Genomic DNA, 22,895 nt, shown 5'->3' on the forward strand with positions numbered 1-22,895 from the left:
GCAGCTCAATCGAGCTGCATGAGTGACTTGACATCAGGTGGCGTGAGGTAAATAACAGCTGATCACAGCGTCGCAGGATAATGACGCCCTCAGCTGGTGACGTGTCAGTTTGTTTACAGCGCTGCAGCCGCTGCACAGACATGGCTGTGGACATAACTCTGCTTTTCAAAGCCAGTGTCAAGACTGTTAAAACCAGGAACAAGGCCATAGGAATAGGATTTGACTCTACGAAAGATGAAATATTCAAGAGGAGCAGAGCAAAGAGTGGCTTCTCCCCGAAGGCGAAAGAAGTGGTGAGTGTTTCCCCGGGCTAACTTCGGCTAACTCGGCTAGCCTCGGCACAGACTGGCTTCACATGTGAGGACACACACACACATGCTGCTCTGTTTCAGTCCGGCTGCGGCTCACGGTGTGCTGTGGGAGCAGCAGTGAGCGTAGGAAACGTGTACAGCAAGCTAAACTATTTTTAGGCATTCTCGATGATGCCAAAGTGAAACTTAATGCTCGAGTTTAGTGCGATGTGAACCAGCTGTACATCAGCCAGGCCTCTCTCAGCAGTGTGCATCATTATACAACACTGTGTTGAAACAGGAGTGGTTAGTACGGTTACAATTACTTATTTCATATGATGATACAGTAAGGTTTCATGTCAAATAACTCTTAATGGATTAATAACAAGGCGACAATGTCTGCTTTATGCCAATTAAGCAAATGAGATGACAAGTCACAGCACTTCACAACATTGATGCAAAGATAAACTGCTGTGTGTTCAGCTGTGGTCGTAATCAATCGGTGTGTTGATCAATAAGCTCTTTTTTTTTTAATTCTTGAGCTCTGATCTGATCAGCCACTGGTTACATAAAGGACAAAATAACCCCGTCTATCAAAAATACTCCAGTATTGTCATGCGTTATCTGTAATCGCTCATCTTCATCAGGGTCACGGTGGACCTGGAGAGGCAGGGTACACCCTGGACAAGTCGTCAGCTCGTCACAGGGCACACAGAGACAAACAAACATTCACACTCACATTGACACCTATGGGCCAACTTAGAGTCACCAGTTAACCTGTTAAGTGGATGTCGTTGGACCGTGGGAGGAAGCCGGGTTACCCGGAGAACATACACACTCCACACATAAAGTCCTCAGCTGAGGTTAGAGCCAAGAACCTTCTTGCTGTGAGGCTGCATCACCAACACCCATATATGATAACGTAATTATACATGATTTCTACTAGTTCTGTGATCTTATTCATGTCCAGGAAGTTGCTGTAGTTCACAGCTTTATAATGGATATATATTAACCACATGGCCTTGACTGTGTATACTAATAATTTCCAGAGCACTCATTCAAACCAGAAACTGTAATTATATTAGTCAGTGAGTCAGAGCTGTATTTCCCCCTGAATGTGTTATTTACAACTCTTAAAAAGGAAATTACTTTTCCTAGAACTCTTATGTACTTATTTTCTATAAACCTAAATTCAATTTTACAGGTTTTACAGGATGCATTTTCCTTCCATGTATTCAAAACAAAGTAGCTTTCCAAAGAGCTTTTGCCTACTCAAAGGCCTCCCTTTGTTCGTCTTTCATTGCATCACGCTTGCCAGTTAGGCTGGAACGTTGTGCCTGCTTTTAATACACTCCGCCTGTTTCTCCAGCTCATCTCGCAGGGTTTCCCACTGCTCTGGTGTCAAAGTGTAAATTGCAGTTAGCAAATGGGATGTGTCTTGAGATTATATATCTTAGTTCAGACTTAATTGGCTACGTCCTCTTCTGGCCTGCAAGTCCGCCCTGTTACTTGCCTGGTTGACCAGCAAACTGTGCTCATATCATGGCCAGCAATAATTATTAATTAGTATTTTCAAGTAGATACAGTGACTAAATACTGTCTGGACCAAAGACGGTAAAGAACATCACAGCAATTTAAGTCAGACTATTTGTGAAAGAAAGAAAATCTGCTGTACACAGAGAAATACTGAAATAACATAGCACTCATAGAAATGGCACTATTTATACTTGAACCTCGGTCAGGCTACAGTTCAGAATGAACGATTGCTCTGCTTGAGATCTGGGAAGACAAAAGCTCAGTTGTTTTGAGAAAAAAAATCACATTGTGCCAGCTGGCCACACTCAGCAGTTTTGAGCCCAGAATATTTTGTGCCAGCTGTCACGTCCGAGTGCCCCCCCCAACACTGACAGGCCTGGATTCTGGGCTTTGAACTGACCCGGAAAATTGTTCAATGTGATCTAGACTTAGCCGAAGCCAAAACATTACTTACAAAAATAGTCATGAACATTCTCCTCATTTAATTCAGATTGAAAAGACTCTGCAGATTATCTTGTAATGTCCTGAATTAATTAAAGCAGACATTAAATCTTAGACAAATGTTCAGCCATAGGTTGTAATTACATTATCAGTGAGTAAATTTCAATTTTAAAGTCTTGAGCTGTAGGAAATTTCACAGTCTTAAATGTATTTGTGAAAAGAAGTTGTTTTGAACCTCTTGTCATGGGACACTGACCTCGAAAAAACTTGGCAGGAAAAGCAACATTGGCGTTTAATTAGTTCAGGAAACTTCACAAAACATCTCAAATTTTATTCTTCCATTGAGGGACAGAGACATCGTCAATGGTTGGCAGTAGGAGATGGATCATTGGCAACTAAAAAGCTTTGCTCCATGCTATGACTGTTGCTTCTACAGCCAGAAGTCCTTGGCCTGTCATGAATATCATGAACACAAACCTCTTCAAAGGCACCTTGAAGAACCACTTTATGTTTCCCTCAGGGAGTCAGGACTTTAAGTTGTACCTGATGTCTCCAACCATCAGTCTGAGACAAACGTGAGCCCAGTCACAAGCAGCTCTGCACAACCAGGTTTTTGTTATGTTCTGTTACACTGATATTAGAAATGGTGGTTTAATAAAAGCAGTGGTGCTGATTCAAAGAAACCCAAACCTATCCTGTGGTGCCTGCCCTCTGCTCTCCTCCCCCCTACCGCTGTCTCCCTCGCGCTGCAGATATAATCTCAAACCATCTCAGTGAAGCAGCTTTTGCAGAAATTGAAATTGCGAGTTTGGAATGTCCTGACTGCTTACAGTTATGTTGCGGTTTTCACCCACAACTCAACTATCCATTCTCCTCTGTACAGTCTGACATAGGCAGCATTTTTTGTACAAGTCCCCTCTTCACATGTATGATTCCATAAACATGCTGCAATAACATTTTCTTTCGGCTCTCGAACAATTTCTTGGGGAAAGCCGATCCTCCCAAGAGCCAGTGATTAAAGGTGGAAGATCAAAACAGAGAAAATATTAAATTAGGTCCCCAGTAACAATGTTGACGGCCGGCACCTAATGCACAACAGATGTGGGTGCCCTTCAAGACGTGCATAACTCTCCAAGTTCCCACTGAAGCTTCACAAAAATAGAAAGAAAACATCAAAGTTGACAAATACACAGTGGTCCTATGAGGCCTTTTTCCAGTCAAAAAGCAGTTCAATGAGAAAGGAAATGCAGCTTCTTTCAAGGCTATTCAAAAAAAAAAAAAAAAAGTCTTGATTGACTAATAAGAGGGCCAGTGTTTACAGGGTGGGGTTTGGTCAGGGGAATCTTTTACCTCATAGGGGTCGGTTTGGGGCACTGTGATCTCCATTTCACCGCTCACCTCGTCTCTCTCCACAGCATGCTGCCCTTCTCGAGTTTAAATGGAGGAGGTCACTTTAAAATTGGTAAATTGTGTGTAGAAAATAGTGCTTGGCTCCCCACTGTGCTTTTAGTATTGGTATTCCAAAATTGGCTCCTTCTCACAGTGTTTTCTTAAAAACCCTGAAAAGTGCGGCTCTCAGCTAGCACTTAAAAGTATGTTGTGCTGTTAGAGGGGGGGCTCTTCCCTATGACAACTTTCACATTTAAATAGTATGCTTTTATACTCTCAAAACATTTAGTTTGAATTTTAAGAGTCTGGTTTACTTAATGTTTTTTTTTTTTTTTTTTTTTTGTGACGATCAAGTTTCAAAGTCCAAAATGTTTTTTAAACATTTGGAATTTCTTAAGTTATGTTTGGGGAATATTCAGGATTATATCTGCCCAAATAATGTCAGATAATAAAAATAAAAGTAAAATATTTTCCAGATGAAATACACTGGGATATGTTAAATCAGTGATCTGCAAATTGCAAAAAAAGACATCAAACATGGTGTCATGCAGATGGAGATGGAGCATATTTGCAAAGCTTTTGTCTTTAACAGGTTTTTGGGCACCCACAGCTGGAGATGTATACAGCAATGACATTTATGAGTTGTCATTAAGTTAGCCGTTCAGAGAATAAACTGCATGTGTGGAAATCTTTTTTCTGGAATGTTTTGCCAGACCTCTTTTTTAAAACAAAATTGTAAAAGTACTACAGCTAAAATTTACCAAATTGAATATTCATATAAATTACACAGATCCAATAAATAGTCCAAACACAAAAACACAAAAACAAAAAACAAATACAAGTTGATTGAAGTGTGTTATCTATAATTTTTGTAACAATATTTATAAAAACACAGCCACATTTGTTGAAAAATATAATAATCTCTCCAACCCACAGACACTTGCAAAGTTTTCAACGCTCATCAGGTCACATGTTGGCACATAGGTAAAAAACCATGCGCACATACAGTACAGCTGTCAAAGCAGAGACTATACTCTGTCAGTACTTGAGCCATGAGGAAGAGATTTGCAGGGATCACTCTGAGATGAACGTGCTGCTAAATGGTCTCTTTACCAGTTGGCCTAATCTCTGCACTGTTTTCCCATCAAAGCCAGGCAAATTGAATTCTGAGGCATCTGCTGTCAGGCCTGAGCACAATCTTGATTTTGTTTCCCTGCGTGCAACAAAATGTTTTTGCATGATTCATGAAAATGAAAATAAGAGGAAAAAGTGGTGAAACGCAGATTTACAGATGTATGTCAAACTCTAAATCGTGAGATGGACACCAGATACTCTGCAGACTAAATAGTTTAAGCGGAACAAAAGTAATGTTGAGCTCAATAGACGAGCCTCAATTTAAACATTCAAACATGTAGCAAAACCAAAGCAGCAGCTGTTGCTGAATGTTGTCAAGCATAGTCATTAGACAACCCTAGTTATTGTGATTTACAATCATTGAAATACTACCAGCATGGATGACAACAGGCCGCATACTTGACCCTGACACTCCAAAGTACTGAGAGAGTTTGAACCATGAAACTACAACAGATGTTCACTCCTCTTAAAGAGACTGACGTCCTTTTCATTCTAGATTAAGTTGTTAAAATGTTAGTCCAATAACACATGGGGTATTAATTATGTATTGTCATTTCACATTGATATTGAATGCATCAAGTGAAACTAAAGTAGATAATCTTGTTTAACTAACAGTAAACATATTGTTTACTCAGTATGTTTGTATATCTGCATGTCAGTTGCGGTCACTATTCATCTACAGTAGATGAAAGACATTGTTTAAGGCAAAGGTCAACAGAAAAGTTTCGAAATCAGGCAGTCATACTCTGGTTGCTGCTTCAGAGGTGCAGACTCTGTAAGGCTTGTTTCCATGTTTGTAATGAAGCCTGAGTGTTACAGTGTTGTTAGAATTTGTCATTCACACAACTGAAATGTCTGTTGAGCTCCAGGCGTGTGCACTTTGATTATAGTTGCTTTCTCCTTTTTTCCCCTCAAATTATATCGGTTTATTCAAAGCAGTCATCCCGTATCAGATAGCTGATAGCACTTTTTTCTACGTGCACAAATCCTCTTTTTGTCATTTTTGTCTTTACAGTTATTGAGACCAGATTTTGAATTTAGAGATGAGAAAGAAATAAAGAGTGTTTTCCTTTTCAGAAATCCCCTTATAAATGTACCAAGTTGGATTCTGTGTAATAGAGAAAGAAAGTCATCATGATCTGGGATTATTAGTTGTCATCCTATTTTTCCCTTAAATTTTTCTTCTTCTTCTTTTTTATTGAAGCTACTTTTTTAGGACCTTATATCAAGCATCAGCTGTATTTTATATATTTACATAGTGCCTACAAAATCCACATTTATTAATTAGCATATATGTATGTAATTATTATTTGTTTTTTACCTTTTTAATCTGATCCGAGTAAATAGAACAAAGCTTTAACTCCTGACCTAAAACAACCCGTTCGCTTGCTTGCGTACACTGTTCAAATCATTTGACAGTAATAAAAACCAATGTGGCTGATGATACTGTGGCAATGCTTCAAGGGGCACCTTCTCAGTGTAAATCAGAGGTGTGCGCCATTTTGGATTTTACACTTTAAAAGATGAAGTGAGGCTTCAAGCATGAGGAGGGATGACTCAATACTGTTTAGTTGGAAACACAGAGTCACTGAGATTTCAGAGAAGATGTACCGATTATTTAGATATTTGAATCATCACAAATGATACGATCACAGTTATTACATTGCACGCTCCCTAAAGAATTGCAGTCTATTTGTTAGATTACAATACATCATATCTTGCTTTATCTGTGTGACTATGACCTGTTCCTTGATGTCACATTGCCTCTTTTTTTAATTAATTTTGTTGTTTACTGTGATGTCCACATTTTGAGAGCTAAACGTGACGACCCAACCAATACATCTGTTTCTCGTGAAATTGATTGTTGAAATGTGATTTAGTTGTCTCGAGATGAGGCAGTATAGTTTCCATTGAATTACATCCAAACGAGAAAAAAACAAAAACCCTACGAGACCTGTCTCAACGGTGATGTCACCTACGCGGTCGGCCTCAGTTGGAGCTCAGATTGTGATTGACAGAGAAGCTTCTTAAACACTTTAAACTTGTAAATGGGAGAAGATATAGAGAAGGGACACAGTGTCACGACACAGTGGCAGTTCTGTTGTTATGTTACAGCATCTCCACTGATGGGCCTCAGTGTTTGTTTCTTTAAGCTGACATTTTGTATCCATGCATGATCTGACCCGCATGATCAAAAATGAATAAACGCTACGACTGTATACAAGTGCTCCTCACTACGGCTTTGAATTTAAATGAATAATCCCGTAGAAATCAAAGCACATTAATACAACTTTAGCACATATCAAAAAAGGTCAAAGACCATGTTCATAAATAGTCTTAAAGGTTTTCTTTGATGGTACTTTTTGTTTGTTTATAGAGCTGACTAAAGCGCTCTAACTGCAAATAGACATAAGAATCCAAAACTGAACCCATTAGAGACTCAGACATAAACATGATAATAAAATCAACATGCGGCAGAGTCTTCTCCACTGAAGCATCCTCTCTGTATCAGACCCACATACCTAAACACAACATGGCATGGCGTCAGTATGGATAGCCCTCGGTCAGGACACACAGGGACTTAAACCAAAGCAGGGCAGTCATCATCAAATTCTGTCAGTTACCTGGATTTAACAAAACAAAGAGCCATCCAAACCCTTTAGAAATCTGCTAGCTAAGCCTTTTCTCTTTTCTTCCTCATAATAATCCCCCCTGATGGTTTGTTTGGGCTCAATCGGGGCTGGAGGGAAGCAGGGGGAAGGAGAAAGTGAGGAGGTAAAGTGGGGGTCTTTGATGATGACGAGATTAGATGTAGCCCGGCAGACTGTCTCCTTCTGCCTTCGCTGCAAGCTCTGCCTCACACACACATACACCTATGACGGTAGCACGTATGCACGCACACACACTCGCGTATGGCTGCATACTCACATATACTGTGAGCCACATGCACAAGGCCACCCCCTTCCTCATTGTTGAGGAATTACTTGCTCTTTAGGGTCTTAAGTTACAAGAGCAATTGATCCCCATGACCCCCTGCAAACCCTTGAGGTTGTGCTGGGAATCTGAGCTCCAATGTATACACACAGGAGACAGCTCAACCCCCAGAGCAGCACTCTTGACACTCCCCGGTACCCCCACAACACACACGCACACACACACACACACACACACACACACACACACACCTCCTTCTTGTTAGTTGTCTGGTTAGGCATGTTCCTATGCTGTGGATTTAGCACTGCCTGCTGGTCAGAATGGTGCAGTACCAGGGACAGATGCAGGAAAATATAGTTTGTACATAAATAAATGCCCGACGCCAAGTGCTAATTGCAAGCAGAAAGTATAGATTATAGTAAAAGATGAATCAGTCATGCCATGTAAGAGGATATATTTTCAACTCTGTGGCAGGCAAAGGTTAGTCTCGAAAACTTGTGGATTATAGGAATTCAGAAATGTGCTTCCACGGCGGGTTTCATGGCTATGAATAACCATTTTGCCAGCAGATCTGGTTTTACTTGAGATAAAGAAGTTGAACGCTTAATAAGATCACATCATGACAACCGTCTCATAATGTCACATCTTTAGCTCTTAAAGACTTGGACAAATACGGGATCCTTTTAAGGGTACATATAAATATGTTGACAGGATTACAAGGTACCTCTGGGGCAGTAATTAATAGTTGTTTTCATTATCCAGTAATCCACAGATTATTCTCTTGTTTAACTGAGTAGTTGTTTACAGAGTGTCAGCAAATAGAAAAAAATTCCCATCGCAAGTTCCCAGCGCCCGAGGTGATTGTCTTGTTTTCTTGGACAAACTGTCTAAACACCAAAAAGACTCAGTCCACCGATACTGAAGACAAAGCACATCAGAAAATATTAACTCACAGGCAGCTGGAGCCAATGAGTTTGAAGAAATGCTTCAAATAAATTCATTTTCATTTGATTAATTTGGACGAATTGTTTCAGCTCTAGACCACATTAAATACTTAACATAAGATCTGATGAAACACCAATCACAACGATCACAAAAGACCATAAATAAAGCACCAACTAAAATGCCACAACTTACTGGTACTTGTACTCAAAATCATTATTTCTAATTATGTTTAAAAAGATCCTTCCCAACCAACATGATCACCAAGGACATTATAAAAAGCAGCTTATTCATTGGAGGTTTTATAGCCGTAGTTTTGTCCAACCAATCCCGCAGAGGCCCGCTTCAAAATGTCCTCGTTTACTGACACACTACAACACAGACAAAGTTTTTAAAGACTTTGAACCATAAAAAAGGTTCTCTTCTCCCTTGAACCCCCCTCTAAACTCAACTGCTCTGAACAACAATTAACTCTTGACCTCAAATAATTGTATTATTACAAGGGTCGGCTTGCCTTAACAGCCCTTGCTCAAGTTAGTGCCCCACAGCAGTGTCATACGTCACCGAATTACCTTCAAGCCCCCAAAAAAAGGAGGTCGAGCTTTCAGTCAGCTCAAATAAAACACTGCTTCAGGTCAATGTGACGCTAGGAGTGAATGTTTAGAGACATTATTAGACGGCTGGTGCCAGGTTACCCCTTACAGCCAAGGCAATTTGATAATTGAGGTTGTTAGAGTGAACAAGCTGAAGGCCGAAGACAGCGTCGTTATGCTATCAAAATAATCTCCCACGCTCTCGGGTCGCTGTCACAGTCCAACTCATTGTGTCATTTTTCAATCCTTAGCTTGTCTCAGTTCTGTCTTCTTCTGCATCTAACAGAGCCCGCTGTGTACGTCGTATTCACACCCACTTGTTCGCTGCCAACAGAACTCTGTGGACAGGGAAGCAATTTGGTCTTTTTTAATATTTGACCGAATTACAGGAGCAAATATTGGATTGAACCAAGTTTCCTCTGGTTTCCTTGAGCACACATACACTTGGACATTTTCTCGGTGATAAATAGTAACAGATCATGAATTTAAAGCTTATTAGAAATGGCTCTGTCAGTGCTCTGTATGCAGCCGCTCATGGTTTTATTTATGGGAGCTGTTTGACGAGGAAATTGCAGGTTTGATTTTTGTATGTCCCAGACTTGATGAATTGTCAAAAGCAAATATTGAGAATTCACAGAGATAGATGGACATTGGTCGCTTGTCACATCCAATAAATACAGAGTTATACATTTACTCTGGCTCTGTCTAAATGTAGTTGGGAGAAAACCGTTTCCTGGTACATGTCTGAAAACTCTTTCTTAAGCCGTGTTGACGTGGTTCACATATTTGAAGGAGCCACTGATGCGTTGCATTTAAAGAGACTCATTGACATGAATGCCGTCAAGTAATGTTTCTTCTCGCTTTATTTTGGCAGATCACAAACATCACCAAGCTCAAAGACTTTCTGCTACAACACAGGAAAGATTATGTGAGCGCCGGAAGGTAAGCCTCTCCAAACAGTCACTGTAATCTAACACAATCAACAACAGCAGCAGTTAAATCCTTCAAGGCTGCAGGGGAGGCCGGCAGAGAGACGAACACTTTGATTCTGACACAATTCAGAGGAGGTCAGGAGTCAGGGCTACTTGAAGTTACCGTCAAATGTGTCTCCAGTGTGTATGTGTGTGCTGCAGGGGCTGTCTGCTGGCACAAGGTCAGCAGCGAGTAGGGTGGTCTGCAGCGGCAGGCTCCAGTCTAATTGTCTGGAATAATTGAGCTGCAACCAAGTGAAGAACAAATCACGCCCTGGGACTAATCCTGGCCTTCCTCCCTTGAAGGCCCCCTCTGTGTTTTGTAGGTGTGGGTGTGTGGAGTAGCCTATGTTTTGTTAGGTTTGTTGATAAAGCCTCAACAGAACACATTAACTAAACATTAGAGATGTCATTGGGTGGAGCGCAGCGGAGTTGATGTGGGGAAATCCATCAAGGAGCCATCAGTGGTATGTGAGCACATCGCGTCTGCCTTCAGCCTCGTCTTTAGCCATTCCTGTCTTCCAATTTTCTTATCATCCTCCTTCCACACTTTGACTTTGCCTGACAGAATAATTAGGGACTGTGGATTATACAGTAGTCACTTATGTTTCGCAAATGTTTATATAATTAGTGTAGCTGGTCATTCAATATCTTCCAACATGTTAAGACTATATCTTGAACAGGATGCTTTTTTAGATCACCCAGAGGTTGGGCAAAGGATGACTTGTTTAACGTTTTATCACGCCATCTTTCTTCTTTGATGTTTGTTTCATTTAGAGTCTGCAACTAATGGTTATTTTCAGTATTATTAAATCTGTCAATTATAACTTTTTAAAAATGTTGTCTGTAAGAAGTCAGCAATTAGTGACGCATCACAATTTAACATAGCCCAAAGTAACATTTTTAACTGAATGAAGTGGTATGTACAACCAGCCGTCCAAAAGCCAAAGATATTAGAAAATGTTTGGCGTTTTAGCATCAAGCTAATTCATAATCTACCTTCACAGCCAAATAAAATCTTCACGTTAATGTAAAGTAGTGTCACTGTGTCTTGAGGCATGTCTTGTGTCCACCAGAGGGAGACAACAAGTCTCATTGGTGCACATTTCCTCAGATTGCTTCATGTCTTTTCATGGGAATAAAACATGAGCTCAGGTGAATAACACTTAACTCATCTCTTTTGTGAAAGCTTGAATGTATCAAATTGTTTTCGTGTTTGAACTTTGGGAGGATTCTCTACTGTCTGCCCAGTGCATCATGGGATAGGTGTCTGCCCCACATAATGCTGAAAAGGAATATGTGGGGAGTGTAGAAGTGGTTGCAGGTAGACATGAATATCAGGGAGGAGGATTACATCTGTCAGTATTTGGGTCACTTATAATAAAGCTGCCTTTGTTTCTTCATCCTGCCTTTTGTTTTGTTTTTTCATCTTTTGGTAGTTGCCCACTAAGTGTTTAAACTTCTTGTGGTTGTCCTTGCACATTTACAGTCTCATCTCATCAGATCTCACCCGTATGACGGACAATGAACGAGACCAGATTGACCAGGATGCTCAGATCTTCATGAGGACGTGTTCTGAAGCCATAAAGCAGCTACGCAATGAAGGTATGTGTTTGTTCTAAAGTTCTTTCTCTTCTTTTTTTTTTTACTTTCATACCATCAACCGGGAGCTGAGAACAAATTGGATATGTCACTAATTTTGGCACTATATCAACACACATGAGTTTGTCTTTAATAAGTGAATGTGTTCTTGTTATCACTGCAGCAGAGAAGCAGGTGACATCAGCTCAGATAAGGGAGCACAGAGGGGCAGTGCTGGACCTCATTGAAATGTATCTGAGAGGTAAATTCATGCAACTCGTTACAATTCTGACAGCACATATCTGGTACCTTGTCCTCTGTGGACTATTTTGTAGGAATCCATTTGTCTATCTTCAGGACATTTACTGGCTCAGCGAGTCGTGTGTATAAGCCCAGCAGGCTGGTTTTATTGAGCTGCTGGACACATACTGCATACTTGAAATTATTGAACCAATATTGTAGCAAACAGAACAGGATGCTAACACCATGTGTATCTTAATTGTTTAAAGGAGTGTGTAAGCTGTACTCTGAGCAGAGAGCCATCAGAGTCAAGAGAATGGTGGACAAGAAGAGGCTGTGAGTTTCTATGCATACCTCTTTCACATCATTTATTGTTACCTATCCCCGTGATAGGACTATTTCAACTTTAAAAACTTGCTCCTGATTCACATGACCCCATTCACTGTGGTTTCAGATCAAGGCTGGCACCAGAGCACCACAGTCGGGTGGAGAAAACGCCAGAGGTGGAGCCCACAGAGGAGAAGACTGTCAAGGAGGAAAGTACTGGTAAGTGAGTGAGTCCCCCGAGACGCTGAGACTGTATTTCTGTGGCGGCACACAGACTGTTAGAAGAAAGCCTGCTACATGTTCGTGCTTCACAGACTGTGACTTGTTCTTTGCTGGTTTGTTTTTGTTTTGTTGTGTATTTAGTTATTTCTGTGCCCTGTGAAGTGCACTTTTTTTTTTGATTCCTTGCAGGTCAAGAAAATATGGGAAACACTCAGGATAAACATTCTTAAACCAGTAGATATATTTGCTACAGTTGAAGGTTTTATAGCAAGAATGCCAGTAAGGCAGCTTAAAGCTTAAAACATGGTGTTCAAAGTGTGTCTTAGGTGTGTCTTGACATTGTATAAAAGTCTTCCTTCTCATTATTTCCATTTCTACAGCCTCCTGAAGGCAACAGAACAGATATTTGCGTTTCATCTGCAACCTCTAATTTGAAAAGCGCTGTCCCACAGCGCAGCACCATTATGCCTGATGATTCATTGTGGGTGCTTTTGATTAAATCACGACCATTAACTTGTAATTTTCCAGGGTTATGTAATCAAAACCATCAGGTGTAGGTGTACATCACTTAATATTCTCAGGACCATCCTCATCCATATATTCATTCAAACACACAGCAACAGCTGTATGCTTCGTTAACCTCTCCAGCTTTACTGCAATTACACTTTTAATGTTAAAATGGATTTTTAATGTTATGACTATGTCAAAAAGCAAATTGGCTTAATTTCCATTATCACATTAACAGAATCTTTATGTGAACTGTGAAAGCTGCCGTCTTCAACCTTATTATTTTTATCACAAACTGAAGGCACCAAAATAACTTTTGGCTTTTCTTGTACTCATTTAAAAATTGCACATAATTGCAGTTATATTTGTTGCCACTGTGTTTAAAAAAACATGGCTCATAATGCGTGGAGAAAACAACCGGACAGTCATGCATACATAAAAAGACCTTGGCAGCATAATATTTGTCCTGTATGTTGTCACCTTGCTACTGAACCTCTCAGACAACAATATTATGTGCTTCGAGAAGCCCCTCTTCACTCTTCTTGATTAAACGAGCCATTTTCATCAAGCACCACAGAGAGCGAACAGCCATGGTGTGAGGCGAATTAGGTTTCATGATCATGATGAATCACCGCACTCCTGCAGTTTCTAATTGTATTCTCACTCATTGTTTCAGTATTCAGGAGTTTTTGAAGATGCGTAAAGACTTTTCAAGTTGTCTGTTTTGTTTTGTTTTGTTTTTTTGTCATGTAGAGAAGAGTGTTCCAGAGGTCCCGGACAACCCTGTCAACATGTGGGAGGAGAGCCGAGTGGAGGATGAGCTCTCTCCTGAGGAGATCCAGATGGTGTGGCACCTCAGACGTCATTATTTAGTATTTATGTCATGCTGTATATGTAGATTTGTATGCTTCATGTGCATTCCATGAATGTACAGCTGTACTTATGTCTAAATGCATAGGGACTCAATAAAGCACACATTTATTGCTTTATTGAGGAGGGTTTAACAATAAAAAGTCAGTAAAGTATGTTCTCCCAAAAGTACACATTTAAGTGAATTTTGCCTTTTTGCTGGATCGACTTAATTCATTATTAAAATGTCTGTAATCTAGATAAGTATTAATGATAAATATGTTTTAAAATTCTGTGTTTTGTCTAGTTTGAGCAGGAGAACCAGAGGTTGGTGAGTGAGATGAACAGCCTGGTGGATGAAGTGAGGTGAGTCCCAGTCTCAGCACACCTGTTTTTTCACACCTGACTTTTTATTAAGTCTGTTCTGGACAGCATGACTGTTACCAGAGGATGCCAGTGATTGGATTCTGTTCACACATCAGTACTGTGAATTAGTAGTGCGAATGGTAAAATGATGTACTTGGGAACTCAAGAGACATCCTGGTAACTCCATTGCCAGGTGAGCAAGACAACAATTGAAATACCAGATGTCGATCCAGATTAAAATAACCCAAGGACATGGATGTATGCAGAAGAAGTTATTAAAAATGATTGTGGTGGTCAGAGAAAATCACTGACATGTTTTGCTCCAGATATAACAAAATGATCCAGACAACACCAGACCTGCCCCTGTAATACTAACGTCATCTCTAAGGGCTTAAATATGTTATGCACACTACTACATCATGGGATATTTCGTATGCTTCATGCCAGGCAAATCGAGGGGAAGGTGGTGGAGATCTCTCGACTGCAGGAGATCTTTGCTGAGAAAGTCCTGCAACAAGTGAGCTGACTTCAATTTCATCCACTCTGCCACTTAAATGCACAGTATTCTTAGAATAGGTTGCACCTATTGACCATCTCACTCTACGTGACAGGAAACAGAGATAGACAATATTCATCAGCTGGTTGTGGGTGCTACAGAAAACGTCAAAGAAGGCAATGAGGATATACGAGAGGTAAAGAACAAGCCCATCTATTCTGCACAGGCTATTCATACTTTATGTTTTCCTTTATCTGTACAGTAAAATGTCGTTCTTTACTTCTATCACAAGGCAATCAAAAACAACGCTGGCTTCCGGGTATGGATCCTGTTCTTCCTGGTCATGTGCTCTTTCTCTCTCCTCTTCCTGGACTGGTATGACAGCTAACACAGCAAGCCAGAATTGACTCTATACGACAGGAAAGCGTCCGGCTCTGGCACATATTGGTTATCTCGTTAAAAGGCGAAGACAACACTGAGACGGAATGTACGGCTGACCATGCTGGACCTGGTGTACGAAGTAACAAAGTGTTCTTGATTAAGATAATTCAAGTGGAGGTGGCAGTTTATTCTTCCCTGATGCTAACTATCTATTTTCATGTTTAAAAGCACTTCTACAGAGGCGAGCTTTGTATGGAGCACTGTGTCCACTTTAAGTGTGTGTATGCTTGGACAGTCAATGTTTCTCCACCACTAAAAGCAGAGGTAATTGGCACCGACTATTCTTGTCTAACTGACTAAAAAAACGCAGATTTTTTTGATAATTCCTTTTGAAACAGACTGGACGATACTGCGCAGACTGACATTACATCGACTTTGCTGTCTCATGTACATTCAATAGATTATGAAACTTGTATCCCTCAATGACATAAATTATTCTTCACTGTCAAATGTTGAGAATGTTTTTCTTTCCAGGCAATTATAAGCAGCAGAACAATTTCTTTGACGTCTATCACAGCATAACTGTACTGACACACCACTCAATTTCTAGTAAAATTAAGCAATTCTCCTAATTAAAATCTGTATCGTCTTCTTTCTTTACTTTGAATTATAACAGTTAATATGTTTCATATTTTTGTCAAGCTGTCAGATAACATAAGGAGCAGCAGGAAACCTCAGCCTGTCTTGTTTCGTGTCAGCTAGAGAAGGGAAGCTGTCGACACAAGATTGTATTCACGCACCCTCCTGATATTTCTGCTAATCTGTTTATTAGGATTAACCTATATTCTGGTTGAAGCATTACGGCGCTTAGAACATTTTACTTTGATCTTAACTCAAGGGAACTGGAGCTGTTAGCTGTATTTATTTTCTGCGCTGAGGGAGTCTCAGTATTACAGACTGAAACAGTTCATGAAAATGTTCTTATCCGTAGAAAGATTGCACTTGGACATTGGTGTGAAATGTGGGCACTTTATTTCAGTTTTTCATTTAACATTTTTATGTAGCAAATGCACTTCAATGGTAATCATTACATTGTTTGAAAAAGGTACATCATTTGTGACAGTTTAAGTTAAATGACAAATACAGAAAAAAGCAACAGGGCGAGCGATTACTCAGTCAGATTGTTCCACTACATCAACCTAAGTCTAGTATCTGCAATGGCTACCAACAGCCATCTATGGTGACATTAATCAATGCGAAGCATTGCACAATACAGGGTCTTCACTAGCAATGCAAAAAAAACATTCAATACAGTGGCATAAAATTTGAAAAGTAACGGTTTAGTAAGTCTTGTATAGCCGGCAAAGAAAAGCACATGGTGTTCACAAAGAGTTCAAATGAATGGAGACAATCATTAATGCTGGTTAAAAAGATTTGATGCATCAAATCCTAAAAACTCCTTAACAGCACAAGATGCAGAGAGCAGTTATGGGCTGCATCAAAACAACACGATTAAAATAGTTTTGTTTTTTTCCGCTGGTTAGGTTTCCTCCAGGACAAGCCTCATTTATCTACAATATCATGACAGTAAAATATTTTGACACAGATGACCTCAGTTGCAAATATTGTCACTTCATGAGAAATTTACCACTTGCTGGACCTTCACAAGGTCTGACATGCGCTATCAGTATTTGATGTATATTGAAAAGAAACAGGTTCAAAGCAAACTGATTGTTTTTAGAGTTGTGCGTTGCATGTGCGTTAAAACAAGCGACGCAGACACAAGATGGTTCACAGTCATTTCACAATGTGAGTACTAAAGTGAGTTCTGTTACATATGTGTATGTACAAAGACAGTGTGTGTGTGTGTCTGTGTTTGTATTCCTGTGGCGTTTTTTTTTTCCTTTTCTTTTTTTTTTTTCTTTACACGTTTGCCACTCTGGTTTTAAAGTGTAAATAAATAATAACACATGCTATTCAAACAAACCATAAATCCACCTGACTGTGCAGCCCACTCTGCTGTAAACATGTTTAAAATTTCCAGTGATTTTCTTAACAGTATACACCAGCCAATGAAACTACATCAACAAAGCAGCAGAGCACCTCGGGCAAGAGAAGTTGGTTTTTCACCCACACAAAGCCATGGGACTCTGAGGTTTGCTTGAATGGCACAATCATATTATTTATTTTTTTCCTGGTGAGGCCACCTCCTGATCCCAGGTTGGTTAAGCCAGTTTCTGAGCAGTCTCAGTCTCCTGCTGGGTGACCTTCTCCTCAGACATGATGGTCATCCATGGTGATACTGACCGGGTGATGGTCTGCTTGGCTATGTTGTAGTGGTTGATGAGGGTAAAGAGGCGCCCGCGGCCCCCAGGGCCCTGAGGGGGGTAGTTGCCATACATCCCAGCTGGCATGCAGCGACCTTGCTGCTCACAAGAAAGAGAGAAAAACATTAAAGGTAGCAAAATGAGACATGGGGAAAACACAAGGTGATGAAATTATGATTCAGCTGTTGATTGCAGTGACAAAATAGACCAAAATATCTTGCTGTAAAATGAACAAGGACCAGAAAAAAAAAAAGATTCAAGACCAGATAAACTTGATTACCTGTGAAAATGGATTACAAGTTAATAGCAGGACTGTAACACAGTGGCCATTATAACTAAAAGTGACTGGTTGATTGGACAGTGCTGAATGCTACTGTTCAGCCTTTAGCCAAAATGCTACTGGAAGTCATAAAGTAAGCAAAATCAATAATAACTCTATAATGTGCATTACACAGCAATATTTATCCAAAGTATGCTAACATTAGCTAGCATTAGCCAATTTGATCAGGCAACGCTGTATCAGCTAAAAAAATACCCTGAGTGTATTGAACTGAGTAATGGTGTTTTTTTATTGCTTATTGATTCCACTTTTCATTTGTGAAAGGAAGTTTGTGTTATGTCCGTCTTGGAAGGAACATAGTGTCGCTTTAAATTCATTAAAAAAGAAACTGAGAGGCGATAATGTGTAGTGGAGAAATAACTTTGACATCTCTATCTTCAAATGGAAAATGGTTTGATTAGAGACAGAGATACATTAAATTGCTCTTAAACAATCTAATAAGTTTTAGACGTTTTAATAGGGTGGATTAAAGGGAGGGGCTGCAAGTGCATAACATCTTTGCTACACATTGTAATATTAACATTACGACAATCTTGCTGTCTGTATGATGCATCTATATGGCATACTTATTGTAAAACAATGCTAAAAATACCTCCAAAGTTAAAAACATTGGTTAACTCTGGTAATGATAATCACATTCTCATGTCCCCATCATGCGGTGTCACAAACAATGATGCTCATGAGTGTTTACCGTGTAAATAAAGCTGTCGGGGCAGGGCTGCTCGTACTGGTACACCTTGTAGACGACCAGGAACACCACGCACACCAGGAAAGCCAGTGCACAGATCACCAACAAGGTCACCTAAAGGAGACACACACGCACAGCAGCTCCATCAACAGCACTGGAGCTGTGTAACAACGCTGCTAAAGGACACAACTAATCTACCCCGTATGTCTTCATGAAACAAAACAAGATTTGATTTCTTTAAATTCTCTCTTTAATATTACAAGTCAAACAGCAGTGCAAGTCTGAGATGAGTTGCACATTAGTGTAGGCGAGGTGTACACCAAATTACATATGTAATACATGGATGTATATATAACAATAACTAACAGACTGTGAGGGCTATAGGACATTTTGCATATAGTAACTCAACAGGAAAATGGCTTGTGTGACCATCTGTACAGCCCAGCTCTCACCTCTCAGGGGAGTTATGTAACTGCTACTGGTGTTTCTAGGAAGTGGGAGGGGGATAAGACGAGGTGCGGGAGAAATCACCTCATTACAGGCGAAGATGTTGAGCCCCAAGGTGTGCCTGAGTTATTTTTATGAGTCGATGTGAATGTTATTTTGCTTGTGGAGCAGTTGGAGAGAAATCAATAAATAGTTGCAACAGTGAAATCTTTATACAAATGTTGATTTTGTGCCGACAGAATATCCTAGAGGATTTCTTGGATTGGGTGTACGGTGCCATGTATCCGAGTACTTTTTGTACTGTTGCCCAGGATGTTTGGCACAGGTTGTTAGCAGCATGTATTAACATGAATAAAAGGATTTTCTTTTTTATCTGTCTGTATGAATCCTGCAGTCGCACAGCGGAGCACACAGTACAACACGTACAAAGCAAAGCAACAGGAGATTGTGAAAGAGACTATCTGCGATGAAAGGACTGCCTGCAGCATTTCAAAGCACTGATGTGAGGATGTGAGCTGTGTTCTCTGAGGCAGTGATGTGCCTTGCCTTTTAGATATTTGAGAAATAAGCCCTATTACTAAAGGAAGCTTGACACACCTCATAGCTCTGGTTCCATTTGTTGAGTTTGAATGAGTCTGCATGCGGAACGCATCTGATTTTATGAATTTTAAAGTATTTATGGATGTCTATCTATGTGTGCAGTTTAGTAACCAAACTCAGATGTAGAGGATTGTGTTTTGACCTTTACTTTTACACGAGCATATGCTTTAATCATTCTATATGCTGTGAACAGCTAAACACATCTGCTGGCCAAGGGGGGCGTTGAGGAAGGTGGGAGAGATGCTGCCATTTGGAGGCCATCGCCATGGCAGCAGCTGAATTAATGAGAGTTCCAGGGCGGGGTTAAGTGAATCATTGTGCATTATGTCTCCCTGTGTAGCCCGACAACATGACAGGCTGCACAGGACACAGGAGATGAAGATGGCCTGAGCAAAGAAGAGTATAACTTGGATTGGAGAGGGGGAATATTATGACGGCAATGACAAATGTCCTGAGCTGCAGGGAGACAGCTGTCTGCTCTCCGGCATATGCAAGTGTAGGAGTGTGTGAGCGATATTGAAAAATGGAATGATGTATGAAACACACGGACGATTGCGGCGAGATCATTCTTACTTTGAGTCGCTCAGATACGCCTTCGATGATGCTTATGGAGAACTCTGCGATTTTGGGAGATCTTAGCTTCCCCTTCTTGCTCTCACCATCATAGTCTGCCTTTGTCTTCACCACCACCTGGTAGAAAACACAGACATGTTCATGAGAGATTATCCAATCAGCTTGCAGTTGTATCTTCAGCAGGGAATTCTGAAGCAGGATGGGTACAATTCTCTGTATTGTTCTACATATAGATATAATAGATCTGTAAGGATGAACACTGGTTACCCCCCACCCCCCTCAAAAAAAATTCATTTTCAGCAGCTTGATAGCTTGATTATTAGACAAATTAATCAGAGAGGGCCCCTGTGACCAAATTTAATTTAAATAAATCAATGGAAATGATCAAACAAAAAAAATCTTACCTTATCTGGTGGCGGAAACTGCAGCTGACTGGCATCTAATGGTGTTATGAGGGGGATGGTGTCAAATCCGTCTTCAGAAACCACCTTCCCGTTATTTTTCTCGCTGAAATTATTCCCCAGTTTAACCATTTTCCCTGCACGAAAAATACACAAACCTGAAGGGGGATAAACAAGCGTTATTACTCCTCATCGAGAAGAATTAACGATTATTCTCAGTTCTTGTGTGATTGCATAAACCATTCAAGTGTATAATCATGATTTTTTTTTTTTTTTTTTTTTTTTTTTTTAGTCTGGATACATGCAAACATCACCACAGACCAGACAAAAAAAAAAATGATGTGCATGATGTGAAGGCGCTTTGTGGGCCAGGAGAAAGCCTGTTAACCACAAAAGCGCAGGAGAGGACACACAAGGCTTCGACACATAATGAGACTGATGCATTAAATAATAGAAAAATATGATTTACCGCATCCAAACACTTACCAGTGCACCCGAGTAACGTTTTTTCAAACGGCGTCCTGTCTCCTGATGTGCTGATTTTATTGCTCCAGCGCTGCGATATGTTTTTTTAGGTGTGACGCAGCCGATTTGCGGAGAGCTGGTGCACAATATGGCCAGCTGGGTTTGTGCGCCGCGTTACCTCCGAGCTGGATGCTGCTGCTGGCGTCTGGCTGCACTGCAAGTGATGTAACATCCTCATCACATCCATCCATACACATCTGATCAGTGGCAGTAAAGCTGGAGCCCATTACCAGCTAAGATTTAGAGGGACACTAATATATATTTATCTCCACTGATGAGAGGTATCTTGGTTTTTAAACAAAAGAGGGATTTTTATAGGCAATTACGCAAAATGAATATATGTCTAGAGTATTGCATTTGTGGTAACAGCCTGTAGGTGTAGTGTGTCCTCAACAATGTTTGTGTGTTTGTTTTGCTCTTTTGATGCATTATGGTTGCTTGAGCAGATTTAGTGGAAGATAAAGTGAAACAGAAAAACTGAAGTTGTGTTAGGCATATATACACTGTATATATGCATATATATCCTTTTTGTTCCTATTTATACACATCAGGTTATTTGTGGTTTCATTTTTACTGTGATATGTTTGGAGGAGATTGATCAATAAAGTTTTGAGAAGATACACTTTATCTATCAAGAATAAACCACACTGTCACAATCATTTCAGAAGTAAAAATTATTTTATTCCAACTTTGTGGGCAACAGTATACAGTATATTATATAGTTTTAATTTAATTGGTGACTGACTATATATTGTTGGTTACATTGGTGATATGATTGTAATCAATATTTTTCATAATAATGTATTAAAGACAATGTGAAAAGGTGACAGAGATGAACCTGCAGAGATTTATCACCTGAATCTGAAGCAGTTTCCCTCAGCTTCACAAAGTTTTATAGCACCTTTCAGCCCTTGTTGCTGTCAGGTTCTAACTTTACCGTCCCGGTTTACTTGCACTCTTCTGACAGCTTTGTTCTCTTTTCAGTGGAAAAGCTCTCAAAACCCAAGATTTTCTACTACCTGCTAAGTACACAGACACATTTAGTGACTATCTGGGAAACATAATGTGTTTTTAACAGCTAGAGAGACAAATATTTCTGTCAGGAGTTGGTAGAGACAAGACAAAAGGTTCATTCTAAGGTCACAGAAACATAACGATTCTTATTTTAAGGTGATTTTACATTGATGAAACATAGTTATGCTGTTATGTTGAAAACATTAAATATTAACATTAGGTTCCAGCTACCTCCCACAATCCAAAGACATGCACTTATGTTAATTTGTGACTCCAAATTGCCCGTAGATGGTGTGCGAGTGTGAATTGTTGTTTGTCTCTATGCGTCAGTCCTGTGATGAACTGACAGGTTACAGGAAATGGATGGTTCATAGGTTTTCATGTGTTGTTGCATCGTCCTGTGTGAAATTGTGCAATATTTGATGTCAGATCTGTGATTCTCAAAGACGGGCTGCTCGAATACATCTCCTGCTGTTGCACTAAGTTCAGTGGCGTTTCTCAGAGAGAGACCCCAAGGGTGTAATTCAACCGAAGGTACCGCCCACCTTAAACCAGCAGGAAGAGCTTTGGGAAAAAGGCAAAACAGAAATCCCTCAAGTGAAATAACAACAAACAAAACTGTTGCTAATTTTGTTCTAACTTTAAGAAAATAGTGAAAATGGTTATCTGATCCTGAACACACACACATAGAAAAAAGTTCTCAGGACCGGAGATCACCCTATGAACTAATTCTGTAGTGACTGGCTGTTATCCTTTCACTGACATTACAATTACTTTATAG

At 40.0% G+C, this 22,895-nt stretch overlaps 2 protein-coding genes across 3 annotated transcripts; one reads left to right on the top strand and one right to left on the bottom strand.

Annotated features, from left to right (window-relative positions):
* The first annotated feature begins 87 nt into the window (after positions 1–87).
* stx18 (syntaxin 18) lies at positions 88–15,837 on the top strand. Its single transcript, XM_010742127.3, has 11 exons — positions 88–293; positions 10,134–10,201; positions 11,720–11,835; positions 11,996–12,073; positions 12,321–12,387; positions 12,506–12,597; positions 13,861–13,952; positions 14,264–14,322; positions 14,770–14,839; positions 14,934–15,014; positions 15,111–15,837. The coding sequence occupies exons 1-11, from the start codon at positions 141–143 to the stop codon at positions 15,204–15,206; spliced, it is 972 nt and encodes a 323-aa protein (XP_010740429.1). The 5' UTR covers positions 88–140; the 3' UTR covers positions 15,207–15,837.
* Positions 15,838–16,214: 377 nt separating this feature from the next.
* Positions 16,215–21,311, bottom strand: nsg2 (neuronal vesicle trafficking associated 2). 2 transcript variants are annotated; one of them, XM_010742130.3, is made up of 5 exons: positions 21,062–21,311; positions 20,579–20,712; positions 20,175–20,291; positions 18,558–18,668; positions 16,215–17,625 (listed from the first exon to the last, which is right to left on the bottom strand). In XM_010742130.3, exons 2-5 carry the CDS (start codon positions 20,705–20,707, stop codon positions 17,425–17,427), a joined length of 558 nt encoding a protein of 185 aa, XP_010740432.1. In that variant the 5' UTR covers positions 20,708–20,712; positions 21,062–21,311; the 3' UTR covers positions 16,215–17,424. The 2 variants fall into 2 exon arrangements, with proteins under 2 accessions (XP_010740432.1, XP_010740430.1); XM_010742128.3 differs by having other exon boundaries at positions 20,579–20,733; positions 21,062–21,310.
* Between the last annotated feature and the right edge of the window lie 1,584 nt (positions 21,312–22,895).

The sequence above is a fragment of the Larimichthys crocea genome, chromosome VI, assembly GCF_000972845.2.
Source record: "Larimichthys crocea isolate SSNF chromosome VI, L_crocea_2.0, whole genome shotgun sequence".
Taxonomy (NCBI): domain Eukaryota; kingdom Metazoa; phylum Chordata; class Actinopteri; family Sciaenidae; genus Larimichthys; species Larimichthys crocea.